This window comes from Megalops cyprinoides, chromosome 4 (genome assembly GCF_013368585.1).
Source record: "Megalops cyprinoides isolate fMegCyp1 chromosome 4, fMegCyp1.pri, whole genome shotgun sequence".
NCBI classification, from domain to species: Eukaryota; Metazoa; Chordata; class Actinopteri; order Elopiformes; family Megalopidae; genus Megalops; species Megalops cyprinoides.
The window spans coordinates 36,847,664-36,865,854 of record NC_050586.1 but is presented as its reverse complement, the minus strand read 5'-3'; the positions used below and the strand labels follow the sequence as shown (position 1 = coordinate 36,865,854).

At 39.8% G+C, this 18,191-nt stretch overlaps 1 protein-coding gene across 1 annotated transcript in view; it reads right to left on the bottom strand.

Moving 5' to 3' along the window:
- LOC118775935 (homer protein homolog 1-like) overlaps positions 1-12,282 on the bottom strand; it is a 66,733-nt gene extending 54,451 nt beyond the window's left edge. The window contains exon 1 of the mRNA XM_036525901.1: positions 11,170-12,282. Coding sequence (XP_036381794.1) covers positions 11,170-11,174 — 5 coding nt within the window. The 5' untranslated portion in view covers positions 11,175-12,282. The remainder of the gene's footprint in view (positions 1-11,169) is intronic.
- Between the last annotated feature and the right edge of the window lie 5,909 nt (positions 12,283-18,191).

Sequence of the window (18,191 nt, the reverse complement as noted above, 5' to 3'; positions counted from 1 at the left end):
GGAGCTCTGAATTCTGACGTTATGAGAATGTGAATGAGAACGAGACTGTTTGTGTGGGCTCTGGTGCTTGAACAGCGTAACTGACTCTGTAGAGCGGTCAGTTCTGAAGCCCATGTGTATTTTTTTCTTTTTTTTTTTTTATTGTAGCTTTCTAAGAGTCTCCAAGTGTACTACCCCATTCAGCCTTCAGCAATTGTACAGTAAGCCCTGGGATTGCACTGTGGGAATGCACAATACTTGCCTGACCCACTGACATCATGTGCCCTATCACCAAAGATCCTATCAGTCTGAGGGGCTGGCTAGCACAGGATGTGTTTTGCAGTAGACTTTTGAATAGTCACAGTGGAGTATACAAGTAGAGATTTCCTCTGATGAAAATGTTGAAAAAGGGCAATATCTTCTACTGGGAATTTCACATGAATCAATTCATAACTGATTGCTCAGTAAAGCCACAGGGGTATTACAGTAGGAGGCGTGTCAGTTATAATTACCGGAGGAGGTGCCAAGCAGGAGTGGAGGTATACCATAAGGGACTGTAAATAATGGCTAGAACATTATTTGGTTAACAGAAATGTTTTTCATAAACTTTAAAATTTAAAACCTTTAGATCTGTCAGTTTCATTTTTATTTGCTACAGTTCATACCATCTGGAAAGTGGTAATCGTGTACTTCATCAGCAGCATGCCATTGAAAATTCTGTAGCATTGAAGGCTTAGCAAGAGAAGGGAGGTGAACAGAAAGCCTATCTTGACAGTCATGGCTTAGACTGGCTTAGAAGGCTCCATGCTACCTATAGTTAGTGCCAATAGTGTTATATCCAGCTACATTGTTTAAAAAGCTACAGCCTGTTCCATTTTATAGATAAAATAAAACACTGACCCCTACAGGTTCACCTTTATCATTAGTTATAGTTTAGTATTTATATAGTTTAGTTATATTGTAAAGTTTAGGTATAGTATTAAGTAAACACTTAAATAGAATAATTTCTTCTTTGTAAAATTTGTATTAGTACTTTGAATGATTATGCACTATTGTTTGAATAGCCATGGATAGTTAACTGAATGTGCAGATATTTACTAACATCCCTGGTAAGTATTCAAAAGTAAGGAATGGCATATAAATTATGATACATTTTGATTATGATAAATTGTGAAATTGTGATTGTTTCTTTTATAGATTCCCCCTTTACATGTAGACAAAAGCAAATCCACCGGCAAGTCATGCTACTTTCAGAACAGTACACAGGGGCAGCTTCACACACCAGGAATTGCTCTAACACACTGATTCTCAATCCTGGTCTGCTCTGCACATTTTCCATCTTTCCCTGCACTACCTACCTGACTGAACTCATCAGTGGCACTTTTGATTAGCTGAGCACACCTGATTTAATCAAGAGCATGTTAGTCATTTCAATCAGGTGTGTTTGGAGCAAAGATAGATAGAAGATATGCAGGACAGGGGGGCTCCAGGAGTAGGATTGAGAAACACTGCTGAGTCTAACACACTGTGGATGGAAAAGGATTATACTGTTATGTGGCACGACACAGGCTAACTGTTGTCTCTTTTTTTTGTGCTGTGCGCAACACTATGAGTGCCTTACAAGTTGTAGAGGATTCCATGCTACTGATGGCATGATAGCAGCAGTTCAGCTCTTCTCCACAATACTGTCTGTATTATCAGGTCTATTTGTACCAAACAGACATTCATCAGGAAAAAAGAGTTACAAAGAAAAATACTCTATGAAAACAGTGCATTAATGTTCTATGACTCAGCATCAGACAGGTCACAGACACTGTATAGAATGTACATACAGTATAACTAATGCAGTATTCATACAGGGTTATTATAAGGAAATGTAATTTCTCTCAGTACTGTGTACATGAATGCACATTCTACTGTTGTTGCTGTTTTTAAGAGAAATATATCAAACTGTTATTTCAGCCTATAGTTTTAAAAAATGAGTACATCAAAATAATTTTACCACCAACACTCATAAGAGATCCCCACTCAGCATGCCTGAATAATGATGAGGCTAAAAGATTCAAGTTCTTCATCATATTGTCTTCATCAGTGGAAGGGTGTTATTCTTGTTCCACCGTGAAACACCTAGTGCTGCTAACGTGCACTATTGGACGTAAGGCTATTATTATTATTATTATTATTATTTTGTTTTTGTTTATCCAGACTTACTTAGCTTGAAGTTTTGCAAGTTATCTATTTATACAGCTGGATATTTACAAGGGCATTTCTGGATATTATTATTCAGATATTACATATCATATATATTTAGGAGTGGAAGACAGTTTTGAATGTAGCCCTACCGCCACTGCTGTAGAATGAACCTTACAGTTCTGCTTCACATCTTTGGCTTAGTTTCTATAATTTCAACAAATACGGCTACACTCCCCATAATCTGAACACACAGCTGTACTCTTTAAATATGAACGCTACGGCTAAAATTCTGCATTATGGTGGATTTACATAAATCATGGTCGCTAGGCTTGCTGGGTAGAAACTTGATAGAACTATAGTATGCTTTCCCAATCAGCATACCAAAACCCTGCTGCCTCCTCATCACCATGGCAACATCCACATGACTTCACACTGGCCATAAGCCACGACTGTCCACCAGTCCTGTCATCTTGCTACATCCTCTTCCTGCCACACAGCTTTTAAAGTTCCTGTGGACTCCAAAAACATCATTGTCTTTTTTTTAAGGCTTAATAAAAGGGAGAGCCACTTTTCCCATGTGTTATGTATGGAAAAATGATTTTTTTTAGCAACTTTCTTTTGGAAAAGCATGGTCAAGTAGTGGGCGAGCTCTGGGAGCAGGATGTCATTCTCTGTAATTCTCACATGAGAGCTGCAACTGAAGCCACACTTTACCCAAAACCACACTTACTCAGGGAAAATAATGTATTTCTGAAACACCTACACAGCCCCTGTGTAGCTAGAGGAGTCCTGTGAGTTTGTGAAGCTCCATCTGCCTGTTTTCAGTTCACCAGAATGTCAGGTCATATTTTAACTTATTTTATGCAAACTGACAGATAAAATGTTTTGAAAATAAAATAATAAAGAAAGAAAATCTTGCACAGGGACTACAGAATGTTCCAAACTGTAAGCACATTCACAGCAGTGTCTAAGAAACGGAGGCAGAGCCTGCTTGGTTCAGGTCAGTTTAAAAAGAGTGGGTGGCATTAACTTTCTGCACTTTCCCCTTCTCGGTCTTTTAAAACCCTGTGAGTATTGACAACTAGGCCCTCAGAGATTTCAGCACCTCCCACTCGCTGGAATCAGCCCACATACTAACGCAGCACAGCTAAATACAAGCAGGATGTGCGAGACTCTAACTCATATTCAGCACTGTGCTGATAGCTAGATAGCTGTCACTGCAGGGACAGGAAGATTATAATACATTATTTATTTGTTTTGAAGACAGTCTTATCCAGGGCGCCAGCCACTGCATGCATTTTACATTTGTACCGCTGGATTTTTCCTGGAAGAATTCAGGTTAAGTGCCTGAGCTCAAGAGACCACAGCAGCATTTCAAACGGGCTCGAGACCCATGACCCTCTTTATCTGGTTAGGAGTCCAGCGCCAGAGCCACCCCACTCCACACCACCGTCCCTGAACGAGCCTTTTAAATGCAAAGTGAATCTAATGCTGTCAGAGGTCCCTGTCCCCTAAACTACGAGATTACATGACTTGATTTAAATGTGTTTCAAATTTCGTCATTTACGCCGCTTTGCTTGCACTTCACTTCTGCATATCTCATTGTCACACTGTAAGAATCATAAAAATCATTTCAGAAAGATCCCCCACCCTGAACAGATAAAATTTCATTCTGGGAGAGGAACAGCATGTACTAGGAGTCTGTGGGACCTTAATCTGACTCAATTAATATCAGTATTATTTAACTATTGACAGGTTGCTTTGACTGCACATATTAAACCTGCAAACTAAAGAAAGCTTGTGGTCCTAAGGAGATATCTCCACCAAACAGTGTCAGTTCGTGTGTGTAAGTCAAAATCTGTCAGCAGCATGGTATTAATACATGAATAAATATAGCCCCACTTATAAATAGATGTACTGCACATTAATACCGCAATATCTCTATGCCAAGTGTACTGTCACAGTACAATGCAAACTTGTGTTTCTGTGGTAACACTACAGTAACATCAGCCTTATGACCTCCATTAGTAATAATGCAAATGCCTCAGTATCAACACTGATATATTCAAAACTTATACACACTAATGAATCACTGAAAACCATTAACTTACAGTACACTTTTACAGTAAGACAAATCAGCTAATTAATATTTATTATAATAAGGTTTATCAATAATGTATAGCCATGTATTAAGTGTGATCTGAGATTTATTTGAAGCCTTTTACCTTTTACCTACCTCAGTCTGGAGAAGGGTCACTATATTTCGCATTGACTGTTACATCATCATTTAGAGGTTAGACCAATCCACTAGGTTCAGCCTCTTGGCACTGTTTGACCTAGGATGGCCTTTCGAAGACACGTATTATTCCCAACAGCTAAGCTTCACAGTTTTATGCCTTTCATCACCCTGGTACTGATAACCAATCAGACCCCTTGCATAAACTGTTGGCATGGGGTAAGAAAGGCCAAACATTAACAGCAGGATGCTTTCCAGAGAAAGGTATCCTGATACTTGACTTCAATGGGGACGGGTTGACCTTCCACTACTGTGGTGAATAAAATGAGGCATTGCCATGAGGGCGCTGTAGCATGTCCTCCTGGTGCCCCGAACAGCTTTGAAGAGGCAGAGAAGGAGGGAGTTTCACTTTTTATAATGAAACTGTGCCATGTCTGCCGGTGTTGTGCTGAACCACTGAGCAGGGAAATGGGAACGACCTGGTTGGATTCAGCAGCCTCTCTCCCAGCATTATGAAACACTCATTTGTGAGGTGGAGCCATTTCCCTGTGACATGGGCCCAACAGCAGTCATAATCAAACGTTAGCGAGGTTTAACCTCACATTACACGACTATATAATGTGAAACCAATGCATGAAGGGGTGTGTGTGTGTGTGTGTGAAGATATTCACACACACATACACTGCCTGCATTGGCTGCCTGCATTGCTTGAATGTGAAAAGTTATGTGCACACAGGAGGTACTAAATTAGCGGCACTGATTGGAGAAACTACAGTGTGTACTATTACTGAACTCTCAAAGCAAATACAGGAGCAGACTGCTTGATTGTGGATCTTTCTCAGCTACTTTGCATCTGGGACAATGCATGTACTCAAACAGTCCAACAGGGCATGATGTTCTTTGTAATGTTTACACAGCACAAATGCACAGAAACAGACAGAAATCTTTCCATGGTTAGAAAATGCAACACTCAAATTCCTGTGGCACTCATGACCTTTAAATTAGCGGATGAAAGTCCTGTATTGTTACACACAACCAAATGCAATAATTGGATAATTTTATTTGAATCATTCCTGGATCTAGAGTTTGTGGGGGTGGCTTGGAGGCTTGAAGCGCTTACAAGAATAACCCATACACAAAGCCTCACAGTTCTCTCACAAAGTACTCCTGCAAGGGTCAAAACAGTTCTATCGAGTACGCAGTGGCAGGGCTACCTCACACATGAAGGCTGGATTTTAAATTCGTAAACATGTATAGTTATAAAGTAAAACAAAAAGATGTACAGCCATGTCTATTTTTAACTGCTGCATAGCAATTTCACTTGATGGTTACCTCGGTGACTGCCCTCACTGGACTTTCATTCTGGATGAGTTGTTGGACAAAAGGAAGCAATTTCTGAAGCTTAAAGAGCAAGAGAACCAGCCAGGCAGGGTGAGGCTTGAAGCCAGTGCCTTGAGAACCAGTGTAACCTATGACCAGTATGTATTCTATAGCAGACAAACAAGAATACAACATAAAACCAAGGTAGATTTTTTTAACAACAAACCTCAGTGGAGGAAAATATGAGGGGATATTAAAGGGAATAAATAAATAAACTCTTTATTTTTGAATACATATACATGTATAACTATGATAACAGCTATTAATACTGAATAGGGAATGACTAAAGAGAAAAGTGTAGGTAATCTAGCACCAAATTACAAATAATTGTAACTATTCTACATTTGCATGCGTGTTGGTTACCAACAATGTAGTAACTGAGACAAATCATTAGCATAAATGCAATTATTATTTCATGTAAAGCACCAAAAAGAAGATGTTTAAAAATGAATGAATGAATTTTGTGTCTACAGTAAAAGCATCTTCGTTTATCACCCTAACGAATCAGCCATGACTTCAAGTTGGGCTTGGAGGTATTCAGCTGCTCTGCGGAACCACATGGATTGACCATTCTTTCCCTGTGCTTGGGTCACTGTGTCCCACGGCCTTTCAAAAACAGCCAAAATATCCTAAATCTGATTTATCACAGGGGAGCTGAACAACTCCGAGAGGCAGGCAGCCGCATTCGGCGGAGCTGCCCCAGTAACTGAGCCGGCGTTGAGAGCATTCTGCCATCTCAGCTCGATACAGTGCAAAGGAGGCCAGCATTAGCCCTATTGGATTACGGCAGGGATACGTTCCTGGCCAGGCCATAACTCACCATGGGTCACCCTCTCAACCTGAGGTAGGACGCACGGAAAGCACTTCGTCAGCAGCACACTGACCTGTCACTAATGCAAGCACACCGTACAGTAGAGATTTCTTAAGGCCCCATCCCTTTGCACGCTAATGCAGGTTGCGAAATGCTGCCACATAAACAATGCACTGCAGTTTGATCTGTCCCAGATTTGAGCTGTAAAAAATAAATGAACGCATGTCCATGATTGCAAATGTTGTAGTGAGTAAAGTAAGTCAACGGATGCCTTTAGTATATTTCATTTGCATTGTACAGTACATCCGCCTGCCGATAATAAGACCTGCAATGGTCTGAAGCAGTTTGTAGTGTGCGAGCAAATATCTACCCCTCTCCTCTTGGCCAAAGTCAACCACCACAGCCCTGGACAACTTCTCAAGCAGTGATAAATTATCATGAAACACTGGAAGAGAGTCCTGTCTCTGGAGGTGGGTGTATCCTTTTTATACAGGTCAGTGATTGATTTAAAGAAAATCTGAAGGCATATCCATCTGTCATACAGTGCTCCAGAAATTTTGCATAAAGGTGTTTTATTATGCACTGTTACTTTGAAACTTGAAGATTTTGTGCCAGGGTGGGAAATGTTTTATTTCTCAGGGACACCCTCCCCCCAAATATTGTCAGAGGCATTTTGCCTCCCCTAAGCTCTTTTTCAGGGTATTTTTTTTTTGAGAGGGACACCAATTTTCAAAAGTGCAACTGTACTATATACACATAGAATTCACTTTGTTGTTCAACTTTACTGACAGTCACATTGCCTTCTTCCCACCACCATCTATGGCTCCTCTGGCTAAGCTTCCCCTTTTGGTACTGTCACTTTCCCCATCACCTCAATAACATCTGCTGTCTCTTAAAGTTGACTTAATTCCCCTCCCCATAACTTATCAATGTATATGGCTAAGCTAACGTGATGTTTTTAAATGCAAGATGGTTCTATTATGAGGTGGTGGCATGCTATAGTTAGAGGATTAGTCTTGTATCCAGTCTTGTAAGTCAAATTCTGCTTTGCCCTCATGTACTTCTGACATGACCTGGGACCATTTTGGGTCGAAAATCTCAATGGACACAGGAATGGTTGTACAATATACAAAATATATTTTCAAAATTCTGAAATGATTAAGAACAACAAAACTATTGGATCTTATCTGTTCCTGCGCCAGTCAATTGATTATAAATATTGATTGTATGTTAATTTACCTAACAATAAGTACAGTAAGGACAACCCGTCAATAGATATGTAACATCTAAACTCTACCAAAACACATGGAATGGTCCTTTATAGACATAGACTATGAAACTATTCCAAATCTCGCTGCCTATTGCAGCAGATACCTGCAATTGTAATGGTATACTCCCATTCACAACCAAGGAGACAAGAGCCTCAAGATGAACATGTCCCTGCATGCAGTTTCATTAAATAAATCATGGATGGAGCTCAATGTCCTTGGGAAGATAATAATTACCAAGCAGCAATTCACATGGTTTTACCTTTAGAAACACTAATGACATGACAATATATCAGCTACTGTCATCTGCATTTTCAGAACACTGTCGTGACCCCCTTAGAAATGTGATTTCAGTCTGTATCTTCTAAAACACTTCTAAGCCCTGACGCAGGAATACTTTGATATATGCTCACTCTCAGTGGATGAGTAATATCTGTGTGAACTGGAAATACGGGTACCAAGTACCCACTTGACAGCTTCTCCCATTCTCTATGCAAAACACTACTCAGTCCACTAAAGCTTTTTAAGCTAACTTCGACTTTCTCTCCACTCCGAATCCTTTGAAGAAAACGCTCCAGAAAATGGCATACTTAAAAGTGAGATTCTCATTGCAAAGCAGCTTTTACAACTAGACTGGATGTAAATCTGAGAGTGCGAAAGCATCCACACTTTGCTGGGGAAACCACTTTGTCTGAGCCTTGGAACACAGGAAGCTCTCACATTAGCCCAGATTTGGAGTCAGAAATCACTGTCTATTGCCCACCTTTTTCTTCATCTCTTCATGCCTCCACTTCTAAATCTTGGTCTTTCTCATCCCTTGCTCTCTAGTGGGGGAATAAATTGCCAACCAGCATGAAGACTGTATAACATTCTGTCACCTCTTCTCATTTCATTAAGACAAACCTCTTTCAGCAACACTTCCTCATTTCCCTTGCTCTCAAATTTCTGTTATTCTCAATGGACTTAAAGCCTTCAGTTTATTTTACTGTTATATCATTGCAGTACACACTAGGAATTTCCTGCGATAACCCATGATTTATTTCCCCTTCTAATCCTTCTACAAGTTTGCTGACCAGAACTTGTTTTCTTTCTTTCACCACACATAACATGTTCTATTCAAAACACCTCACAACCATGCCTGCCTCCCTGTAACTTGCCTGATAAAGGCAAAGTCAATACCCACAACACTGCACTGCACATTTGGATCTGTGAACTTATCTAACCCTCAGCTCACGTGTGCTCCATTCACAGACCGTGAGATACAGGGGTATGAAAGAGCATGAAAAGCTCATATGATGTTATCGGCCGAGTGTTCGCATGGTCAGTGCAGGTCAGAGATGACTTCCACTTTGTCTTTTAAAACATGGAAGAACGCACCTGGCTGTATTCCCAGCATGCTCTACAACATTATTTTTCTCTGTATTGGTACACGACTATGTGCTGACATTTACAACTGATAAAACTGAGATAAACTATTAAAAAGGTCTGTACACCCACACTGCCCTTGAGCCTCTAGCCCTTAGGCAGTTTTATTTTTCATCTGACTCTGCTGTGAAAAAAAAGAACAAATTGCACTTGTAGTTGTGACACTGTGACATATGCTGTCCAGCTTTTCAACAGTCAAGAGTTCATCTGCTCAATAAACTAGTGATGTATAGTAAAGGTGTTCTTATCAATGTTTATGAGTTCCTATAGCTTATAAGTTATGCTATCTATATTGGTTTGGGTAGCTTGTCAAACACACAGTATTACACATAATGGGCCTTTCATCCATAATGGGTTGTCATCCATTTTTGCAGATTCTCATTAAACAACCAGATGGTAAAGGCCCTGAGACTGCTTTCCATTCCCATCCATTTTAACTTGACTCAAGCAGTGTTTCGATCTTACCATTTTCCATGCTATGTGTTAGGTGTTATTACAGCTATCCAAAAAATGTATTTTTAATTTTTCCTTCTTCTACATTGCATCATACTCTGCAGAGAGGGCCATTTTTGCATTGAAAACAAAAACTGAGGTTATACCTATTAATTACCCTATAAAATGCTCCCCTATGAATTAGCTTCATGGGTCCATGTATGACACCTTGCTCAAGTATTGCTTTGCTGGGAAATATCTGCCTATTTCATTCCTTGCTAAACTGAGATTTTAGGAGACACCAAAATGTTGAATAAATTCTTCAGGTAGAGAGAGTAACAGCTAGCACACTATAGACAAAAAAATCCACAGATACAGAAAATACATTTTAACTCACAAAAATAACTGGCTATCATATGCAGTCACAGTAGCCTAATAAAATCAATGGGAAAAAATAATACAAGTAAATATCAAGCACAAAATCTGACTAATTCAGCTGACTTTAACCCCTGCAAATTCAATCACAGGTAATTCCTCTATCAACTGCATATTTCCAATAAGGTTGTGAACGATATGCGATGTTTTACTCTGACACGGAATTATTTGAGCATATGTGCAATACAGCGACAACTAAGAGAATATAACGCTCACTTTTACCAAGTCAGGCGTGGAAGTGAATGTTATCCACCCACCTTTCAGAAGAATCAAGGCCCTCGGCAACTCATAGACAACAGAAATGTAAGACAAGATCAAAGATGATTTACGGCGTTCTCACCTCTTCTAGGCTGAATCACTGTACGTGCCTCACAGAAAGGCAAACAAATATCAGTTCCTGAGACTAAAACATACACAATATCTGACTAAAACAATAATCCACCATGGAACTGCGCGTAACTTAACTTTTTACTTTTGAATCCTACATATTAACAGACCAAATGGAATGCTACGATTTTATTTCTAGAGGCTGTACTACTTGGGACTTCCTGCAAGCACTTGCCACGAACCGTTTCTCGCATGGATCTTATAGCTCTTTTTTAAAATCTCCTCTCTATTTAATTGCAAGTAGTGTTGGGATCATTATAAATCAATATGACAAACAGACAAGTGGGTGTATTTCAGACGACAGGATGAAATGAACATAAGACATTACTGTCCCTTTGAATTACATATTTTTGCCAAATGCGTTCAGATGGTCACTGCTGACGACTGAGGCAAAAACTTGACTTCATCCCAGTGGTTGTCAAGTCAGTGAAAAGCTGTTAGAAGGCTGTAAGCTTAAAACAGGATGATGTAATCAATACAGGTAAAGTTAGAGAACGCACGTCTTTTTGTAACCATTTGTTCGCCTTGAAACAACACGGCCAGGCTAGCCGTGTCTGTCTCTAGCTACACAACAGGCAAATATTCAGTATATGTTTTGCTATTGTACATTACGCTGTACTTACCCCATTATGCTTGTTTGATCAGTTAAATAACGCCGCTTTGATAAAATGATATCCTCGGTAGTTTATGAAATTAGCCTCCTGTATTTTCCCAGAACACCGCTTTGGCTGTTATTGGTCGGCTTTGAGATTCGGGCTGCTTCAGTAAAACATGACTGTTTCAATCCAGTTCTTTAATGTAGTCGGCTTGCAGGAAAATCCACGGAAGAGTATCGGTGCTTGGCAAGGAACATTCTGTTAAAACTGAATATAATTCACTTTCTTTTACTTGCAGCAAATAATCATGTCCCGTTCTTCTTGGGAATTGGTCAATCCCCACGAAAGCGATATCATAACAGGTACTCTGAAACAAATTCAGTGATTGAGTCCCTTTTTGAATTCCGACTGTATGGACGCGAGCTACAAAGTATGCTATTTTCTCAAGATGAACAGGGTGCGCTTGGGTTCGTTGGGAGGGTGCACTGGGGGCTGTTAGCGCTGTTGCCTTCTCTGATCTCCAAATGACCCTTAAATATCCACTCGGTCTGAAACACAGGGTACAACTCCGTGTTCTTTCATAACGACCTCTGATATTTACTTTCCAAAGCGGACACCTCTAGCTGAACGTTACCAGCTACACTGCAGTTCTGAACCAGAGAAAGGAAGATGAGAAACGTTTTTCCAGTCCTCACTTTCAGTTAGCCGGTGATTTTGAAAAATCTTCATTCATTCGTATTGCAGTTCATATCTCGTCCGTATAATCAAAATTCCTCCAGGGCAAGGCAAAATGCTCAGTCTCGCAGGTAGAGATAAGACAAAACAAACAAGCAAACAAATTTAACATCCGTAGAAAAATCTACAAAAATAAGAAAACAAGTAGTTCTCCGTAATGAGCTTTATTTCCACGTCTTTCCGTAAACCTGGTGCTTTCTCATCAATCCATGTATTCAGTTAGCCTACAAGACCAGAAAAATGTGCATTCGCCTTTATTCCGTGAGAAAATAAACCAGGCGAAAAATAACAATCAAGATTCAGATGAGGTAGGTAATATGAGAGGGAGAACGTTTGATATACATCTCGCAGTACATACATCTATCAATTCGCAAACACTCCGACTCTTGCTTCCGCGACCGCTGCTTTCACAAGGCTATGTTCTCACATCTGTTCTGCTCCCAGTGAACATCGCTGTCTCTATTCTATGGTCACTGACAGTGTTAATTGCCCTACGTCACCACGCCACCCTCCGCACTGACGTCACTGTATACTCCTGGGACTGATGTCATTGGCGTAAAGTAGTGACGTGTTGTTTTTCCAGGAAGCGTTACTATAGAAGAAAAGGAAACGCTGCTGTGAAGGTTTCAAGACTAGAAGCATGGGTAAGGGCTAAATGAAATACTGCACAGTATGAAGTGAAAATTATATTGTCCCTGACATGCAACAATAACGATGTCTGGAAGAATTTTCTGCTCCTTGAACATATACATGATGACACCCTAAAGAGAAGGATGGCACAGTCTAAATACTGTAGTATAGCATGCTGCATACTATAGTATGTTATAGCATGCATGTTAGTATAACATAAATATTTAATCAGAGATTCTTACGTTACGCGTGCCTGAGTGCATATGGTTACAATACAAATCAATGGTTTGAACTAACAAACAGACAGCTCACAGACAGCAATCAGTCCCGTTGTGCATATGCCTTAGAGAAGCTGGTGGCGTCCTGAGTAGTAATTGCCATGCACTGGTGTGCAAGTTCACAACAGGGCCAGATGTACATTACAGTCATGTGTTCTGTATAGCTTCTAATTTGGGTTTGTAAATGTTATCAACTGACTATATCTGAGTCTCCACTAAAACATGCAACGAATTTAAAGCTTTTTAGATGACAATTAGCCATGTGGGGAAAAAACGAAATAAAATACTACATTATTATCATGCCAGCTTGAAATTTGAAATTTTGCCCATCTCGAAACAGATTTCAGTTTTATATGATTTACTTGTGACAAAGTAGCCCTGCAAATGATAGCTTCCCCTCAGTAATTGACTCACTTGCTGAGTGCACCAACCCCCCAGGGTAAAACTTCCGCCACTAGATGGCAAAAGAACACTAATAAGAGAACGCACTGAGTGGCCGCAGCCCCTGAACTGTGCCTGTTCTTGCACTTGCTCCTTTTTCAATGTCAGGACTGGAAGGAGCAGCATTTCAGCCAAAATGAGTGACAGAGACCATCATGGATGTTTTAGGAGTCCCCGCCCTTGCTCACTGCAGAGACAGAGCTTCAGGTCTGTACGCCCTCATGTTGGGCTGTCCTCTATTCTGATGGTTCGGGAAGGTGTGATGATCCCAGGGAGAATCCTCCTGTCCTCCTACACCCTGAAGCCGGTTGTGTGACACCATCACTGTTTCTCAGAAAGTTTGCTGTCCTTTATTAAGGACAAGGTAATATGTAACATAACATAACAGCATAATATAATATATACAAACATACACACTATACATATTTTCATGTATGTATATAGCATGTTTCAGCTGGTAAGCTAGCTTCATGCAACTCCTTCTCTGAAGTTCATCTAAGGAGAGTCCCTGGGGAGCCAGGGAAATACTTTACTGTGGCTAATCTGGTGTTGGAGTAATGTATGTATTTTTATTTTATTTTATTTTATTTTTATTGAATAGCATTTTCTCTTATGATTACTTGGTGGTTTTGACTGAATCCAGCAGAAAGTCTGCTACAGCTGCAGTTGCTTTCCATCACAGGTATAAACACGTAATAATGCTACATAGCTATGGTTTTTGCTTTAAACAGTCAGCAGGAGTTGGGCTAGTCTGAGGTTTATCAGAGCAGAGTGTAACTTGGATACTGCATAGCACAGCTGCAGAAGGCAGTGCATTAGCTCTCAGCATTCACACCTGCATGCTTTACACTCTCTTCTGTGATGATGATTATGCTTTATCTCACCATTTAACATAGCGCATTTAGAAATGTACGGGATAATTTACATGACTGACCAAGGTGTAGTTTCTTCTGTAGCCTCTAGAGGGGGCTCACGGCAAGAGGTCCCTGGGTATGAACGTGGATTTCCATTGACTTCTTCCCTTTTGCTAAAAATGTCACTTTTTTATTCCTAGCGCACATTGAGAGAGCTAATCTTATGTAATTAAAGGCTAACATGCTAAAAATTGACTGATGAAGTAAAGTAGGGGGTGAATTACATAACTGGACTTTATCGGAGTAATCTCTTGATTATTTTCTAACCATTATATTGTGATTGGCTGTCATTTGCCACAGTAATATATCATATTCACACTGAGCATAAATAGATATTAATATGAAGTGTATATTGAACTCACTGCCATCCCATACAATTTCTGTCCTGCATCAATTCAGTCGGCTTGTTAGTCTAGGAGAGGGAATTTGAATTACTGTCCACCGCACTACTTATAATGGATTTTGGTAACAGGGTGAAAGCAGTTTCACAGATCAGGAATCTGAGGGAGGCTGTAGAGCAATTATTTGGGAAAAAAATCAATTTTACAGAAAGCACGCTGTGACTTAATCAATATAAGCCTCATTATGTGGATAAATTGGGATTGCAGTGTAATCTGTTGGGAATCAGGAATAGGAAAGCTATCAGCTACTTCTCACAACCTTATTTAAGTGCTCTGCTAAAGGTGAGTAGTCTCTGTAGCTAAATATCGTGAACTGGAAAATGAGCTGCAAAACCTTATATGAATTATTCATCTCACGTGAGGAGTTGAAGCATTCAATTTGCATTCTTAAAAAATTGATTTAATTTACATATGTGGGAAAGAAATCAAGAAAATGAAGAAACTGTTGGCAATATCCATACTGCTAGGCTGTCAAAAAGAGGGGAAGAGGGGTCACAATCATTGTTGAAATGCATTTTAAAATATGAGTAGATAGCCAGACAATTAGCTGCACATTGCAGGTACTAGTTCAAGTATAGGTATTGCTGAAACACTAGACTCTTCTCACTTGTGTTACTTCAGAAATCCCAGCCTTTTAATGAACTATTAATGAACTTTCACATGTTTTTTTATTATTATTTTGTGCATGAAATGATGAGCTGTTATTGTTCCTGTAACTTCATCAAACCCAACTGAAATCAATAAAATTAGTCAGGGATGATGAGAAATCAAATTGTTACATATTCTAGTAGAAAGTGTCTTCACTTCCTACCCCTCCCTTGCCTGGAAGACCAAGTGATTGTAATCCTAGCATCTTCTAGAACCACAGCACACTGAGCTTCCTGAAATACCAAGATAAAGACCAAACAGAAAGGGTTACTTTCAGAACCCCTCTGGACCACTGTGGTGCCTTATGTGCCGCGGAGAGATTCATCAGACTTGGTCCACAGGGAACACTAACCCAGTCATTTATACTGATGAGGGCTATGGCCAAAAAGGATGCTATTTAAATGATCTGTTGATGAATTCTGAAGGTCAGGTCTTTGAAACCAGAACACATGCAAAAATGCCAATAAAACAACATAGGTGATTGGTAGCAGCAGCGATTGCTTGTTAGCTTAATGTCTAGCTCACTCTAACAACATTTACATTTCTGTAATTTACAAAATGATAGAAAGTTGTGATCCAGAACTGCTTTACATATGGTTTCCTAATATACCTGTGAAAGATTCATGTGCTGTACTTTCGATGTGTCTAATGGAAATATCATAACCAGCATCCCCATATCTAAAGTTCCTGTTCATCTGGCAAGGTAAATAGTGAGAATGAGAGTATGTAATCATTTGGTCAATAATTTTCATGGAGATCAAAGACGAGGTCTAAAGGACATTTTACAAAATGTCCTTAGAAAATGAGTCAAACAAATTCAAATTCAAATTTAGTTTAGTAATCAAGATGGTAAATGTTGACCAACAGCTCTCCTAAGAAATATTAACCTTCTGTAGCTAGGTCGAAAGGCTCAGTTTTCCTCCATGCAGTCTATAAACAGCATTAGACATCATTTGGCTCACCAAGACAATACCACTGTGGGCAGGGATGCAGTAAAAATCCTCTTCATCCGTTGCCTGGCTGCCAGGCTTCCCTTAACCCCATAATGGTGCCAAGGGCATTTGCCAAATCTAGGATAGCAAGAGGCTCCACAACTTCCCAAGTCTGAAGATAAATATTCACTCTGTGGAACATCATTCAGTTTTGAACAATACAGACACATATTCCATTTCTCAGCCACCTCCATAAACCGGCCCATATGCTCCTTGTGCATTTTTACACGTGTGCATCAGCTCATGTTCCGTGTCAGACCGATTGCGTGCCTTTGCACCAAAGAAGGGCAACACTTGAGAATCTTTTAGTCTAACCGGACCAAGAGCGATGAGGGTGGTGATTCATTTTGTAATCCGAGCTCTGAAGAGGCTGTTATACCTTCAGGAGGGGAGCTTGATATGCACCTGAGAATGAAAGGCAGTGTTGCTTTTCAATCCCCAAATCGTAGCCCCCTCGGGCTCCCGTTTCACATGCTCGCGGTGACGGATGGCAGCAGGTGAGACGCTGACATTCGCCCTTTGGCAATACCGGGAGGGCTGTGATGAACGACTTGTTTATATGTGGAAGCCCCAATTGTAAACGAAGCCCGAATACCATGATATCCAGGCTGATTCAGTCTATTTTGTTCCCTCCTCTGAGTCTGCCTTCATCGATGGCCTGTCTTATTAGGGCAGAGCGAGTGTGCCGATGATTGCAAAAGTGGGGTAATATGAACACTTCTCCATCATTCTGTTCCATTGTGGCCCTTTCTCCTTAACTTTGACTCAGGAATTCAAGCAAAATGTTACTTTTTTCAATGCTTACGTATTATCGTGAGCTTGGTGGTCGCTGAAGCTAATGTAAAATAAAAACTTTAACATCATATGTTTGCTTCAGCTACTAAGTCGAAGCTAAGAGCAAAAGACCATAGTAGATAGATTAAAAAGACAACAATAGTTAAACAAATAATTCTTTCATCATTTTTATTTTTATTTTTTTCTGTGTTGTTACAGCACCCTGTAGATGACACAGAATAAGAGTAAGCAGACTTTACCAGATGCTAGATGGCCATCTGGTTTGTACAGTAGAACATGTACATGACTACTGTGCTATTGCACAACCTGTTTTGCCAGCAAGGTGATTAGAATTCATTTTCTTTGGTGTTATTATAAGTGTTTTCATGTTTCTTTAATATCTGAAAACATTTTTGTTCTTTCTTCTTGTAATAGGAAGCATGAACTATGCATGCTTTTTTTCTCATGTACTGTTGTTGCAGCTTAAGAATAATAAAATGCTAGCTGTTTTCACTCATTGTTGAGTAAGTGTGGGATTTCGCTTTTTTCCAATACAAATTGATAAAGTAATCAATCAGAGACTCGAGAACTTTCAGTTGCCTTCCTGGCCATCTCACGTTTAGAGGAGCCAACACTAAACATGTTACTTAGTACCTGTCTGTGTGAGGTTATATTTAATGGACTTTCAACATGCACAAGAGATTAAACTGTATGTCTGGTTGCTTAATGCAAAATAATGTGTGCCAGGTTTTGGCAAGGCTTCCATTGTGGTGTGCATGTTTTATGTCTGTGTAATCTATTTTGTATAGCACCCTTAAAAAGATGAAGTACTGAGAGGAAATTCTGATGCTGTGAAAGCCAAGCTGTAGCTATTTCAATAAGGTACATTTTGTCCCCTCGAAGCGAGTATGATTTGTTTTATTTTTTGATGGCTAAGCAATTTGTAGGATAGATGTTATTATATCAGCTGAATTCTGAACACTGTCTTCCCTTTGACTGTCTACCCTAAAGTATTTCAAATCTTTGAGGAAAAAAAACCAGAATATATAAGTGGGTATTGTTGCATTTGAAGAATTTTTTTCACAATTACTGAAACGCCAAGAATGTACTTTCAAAGCAAACTAAAACTTCACAGACATGCTAGGACATTTCAATTCATGGCTCTCTTGTTTCCAGCCTAGACTTTGTAAACACCCATTGTTGTAGCCTTGCTCTTGCTGAAGAAGGTACAAAGTT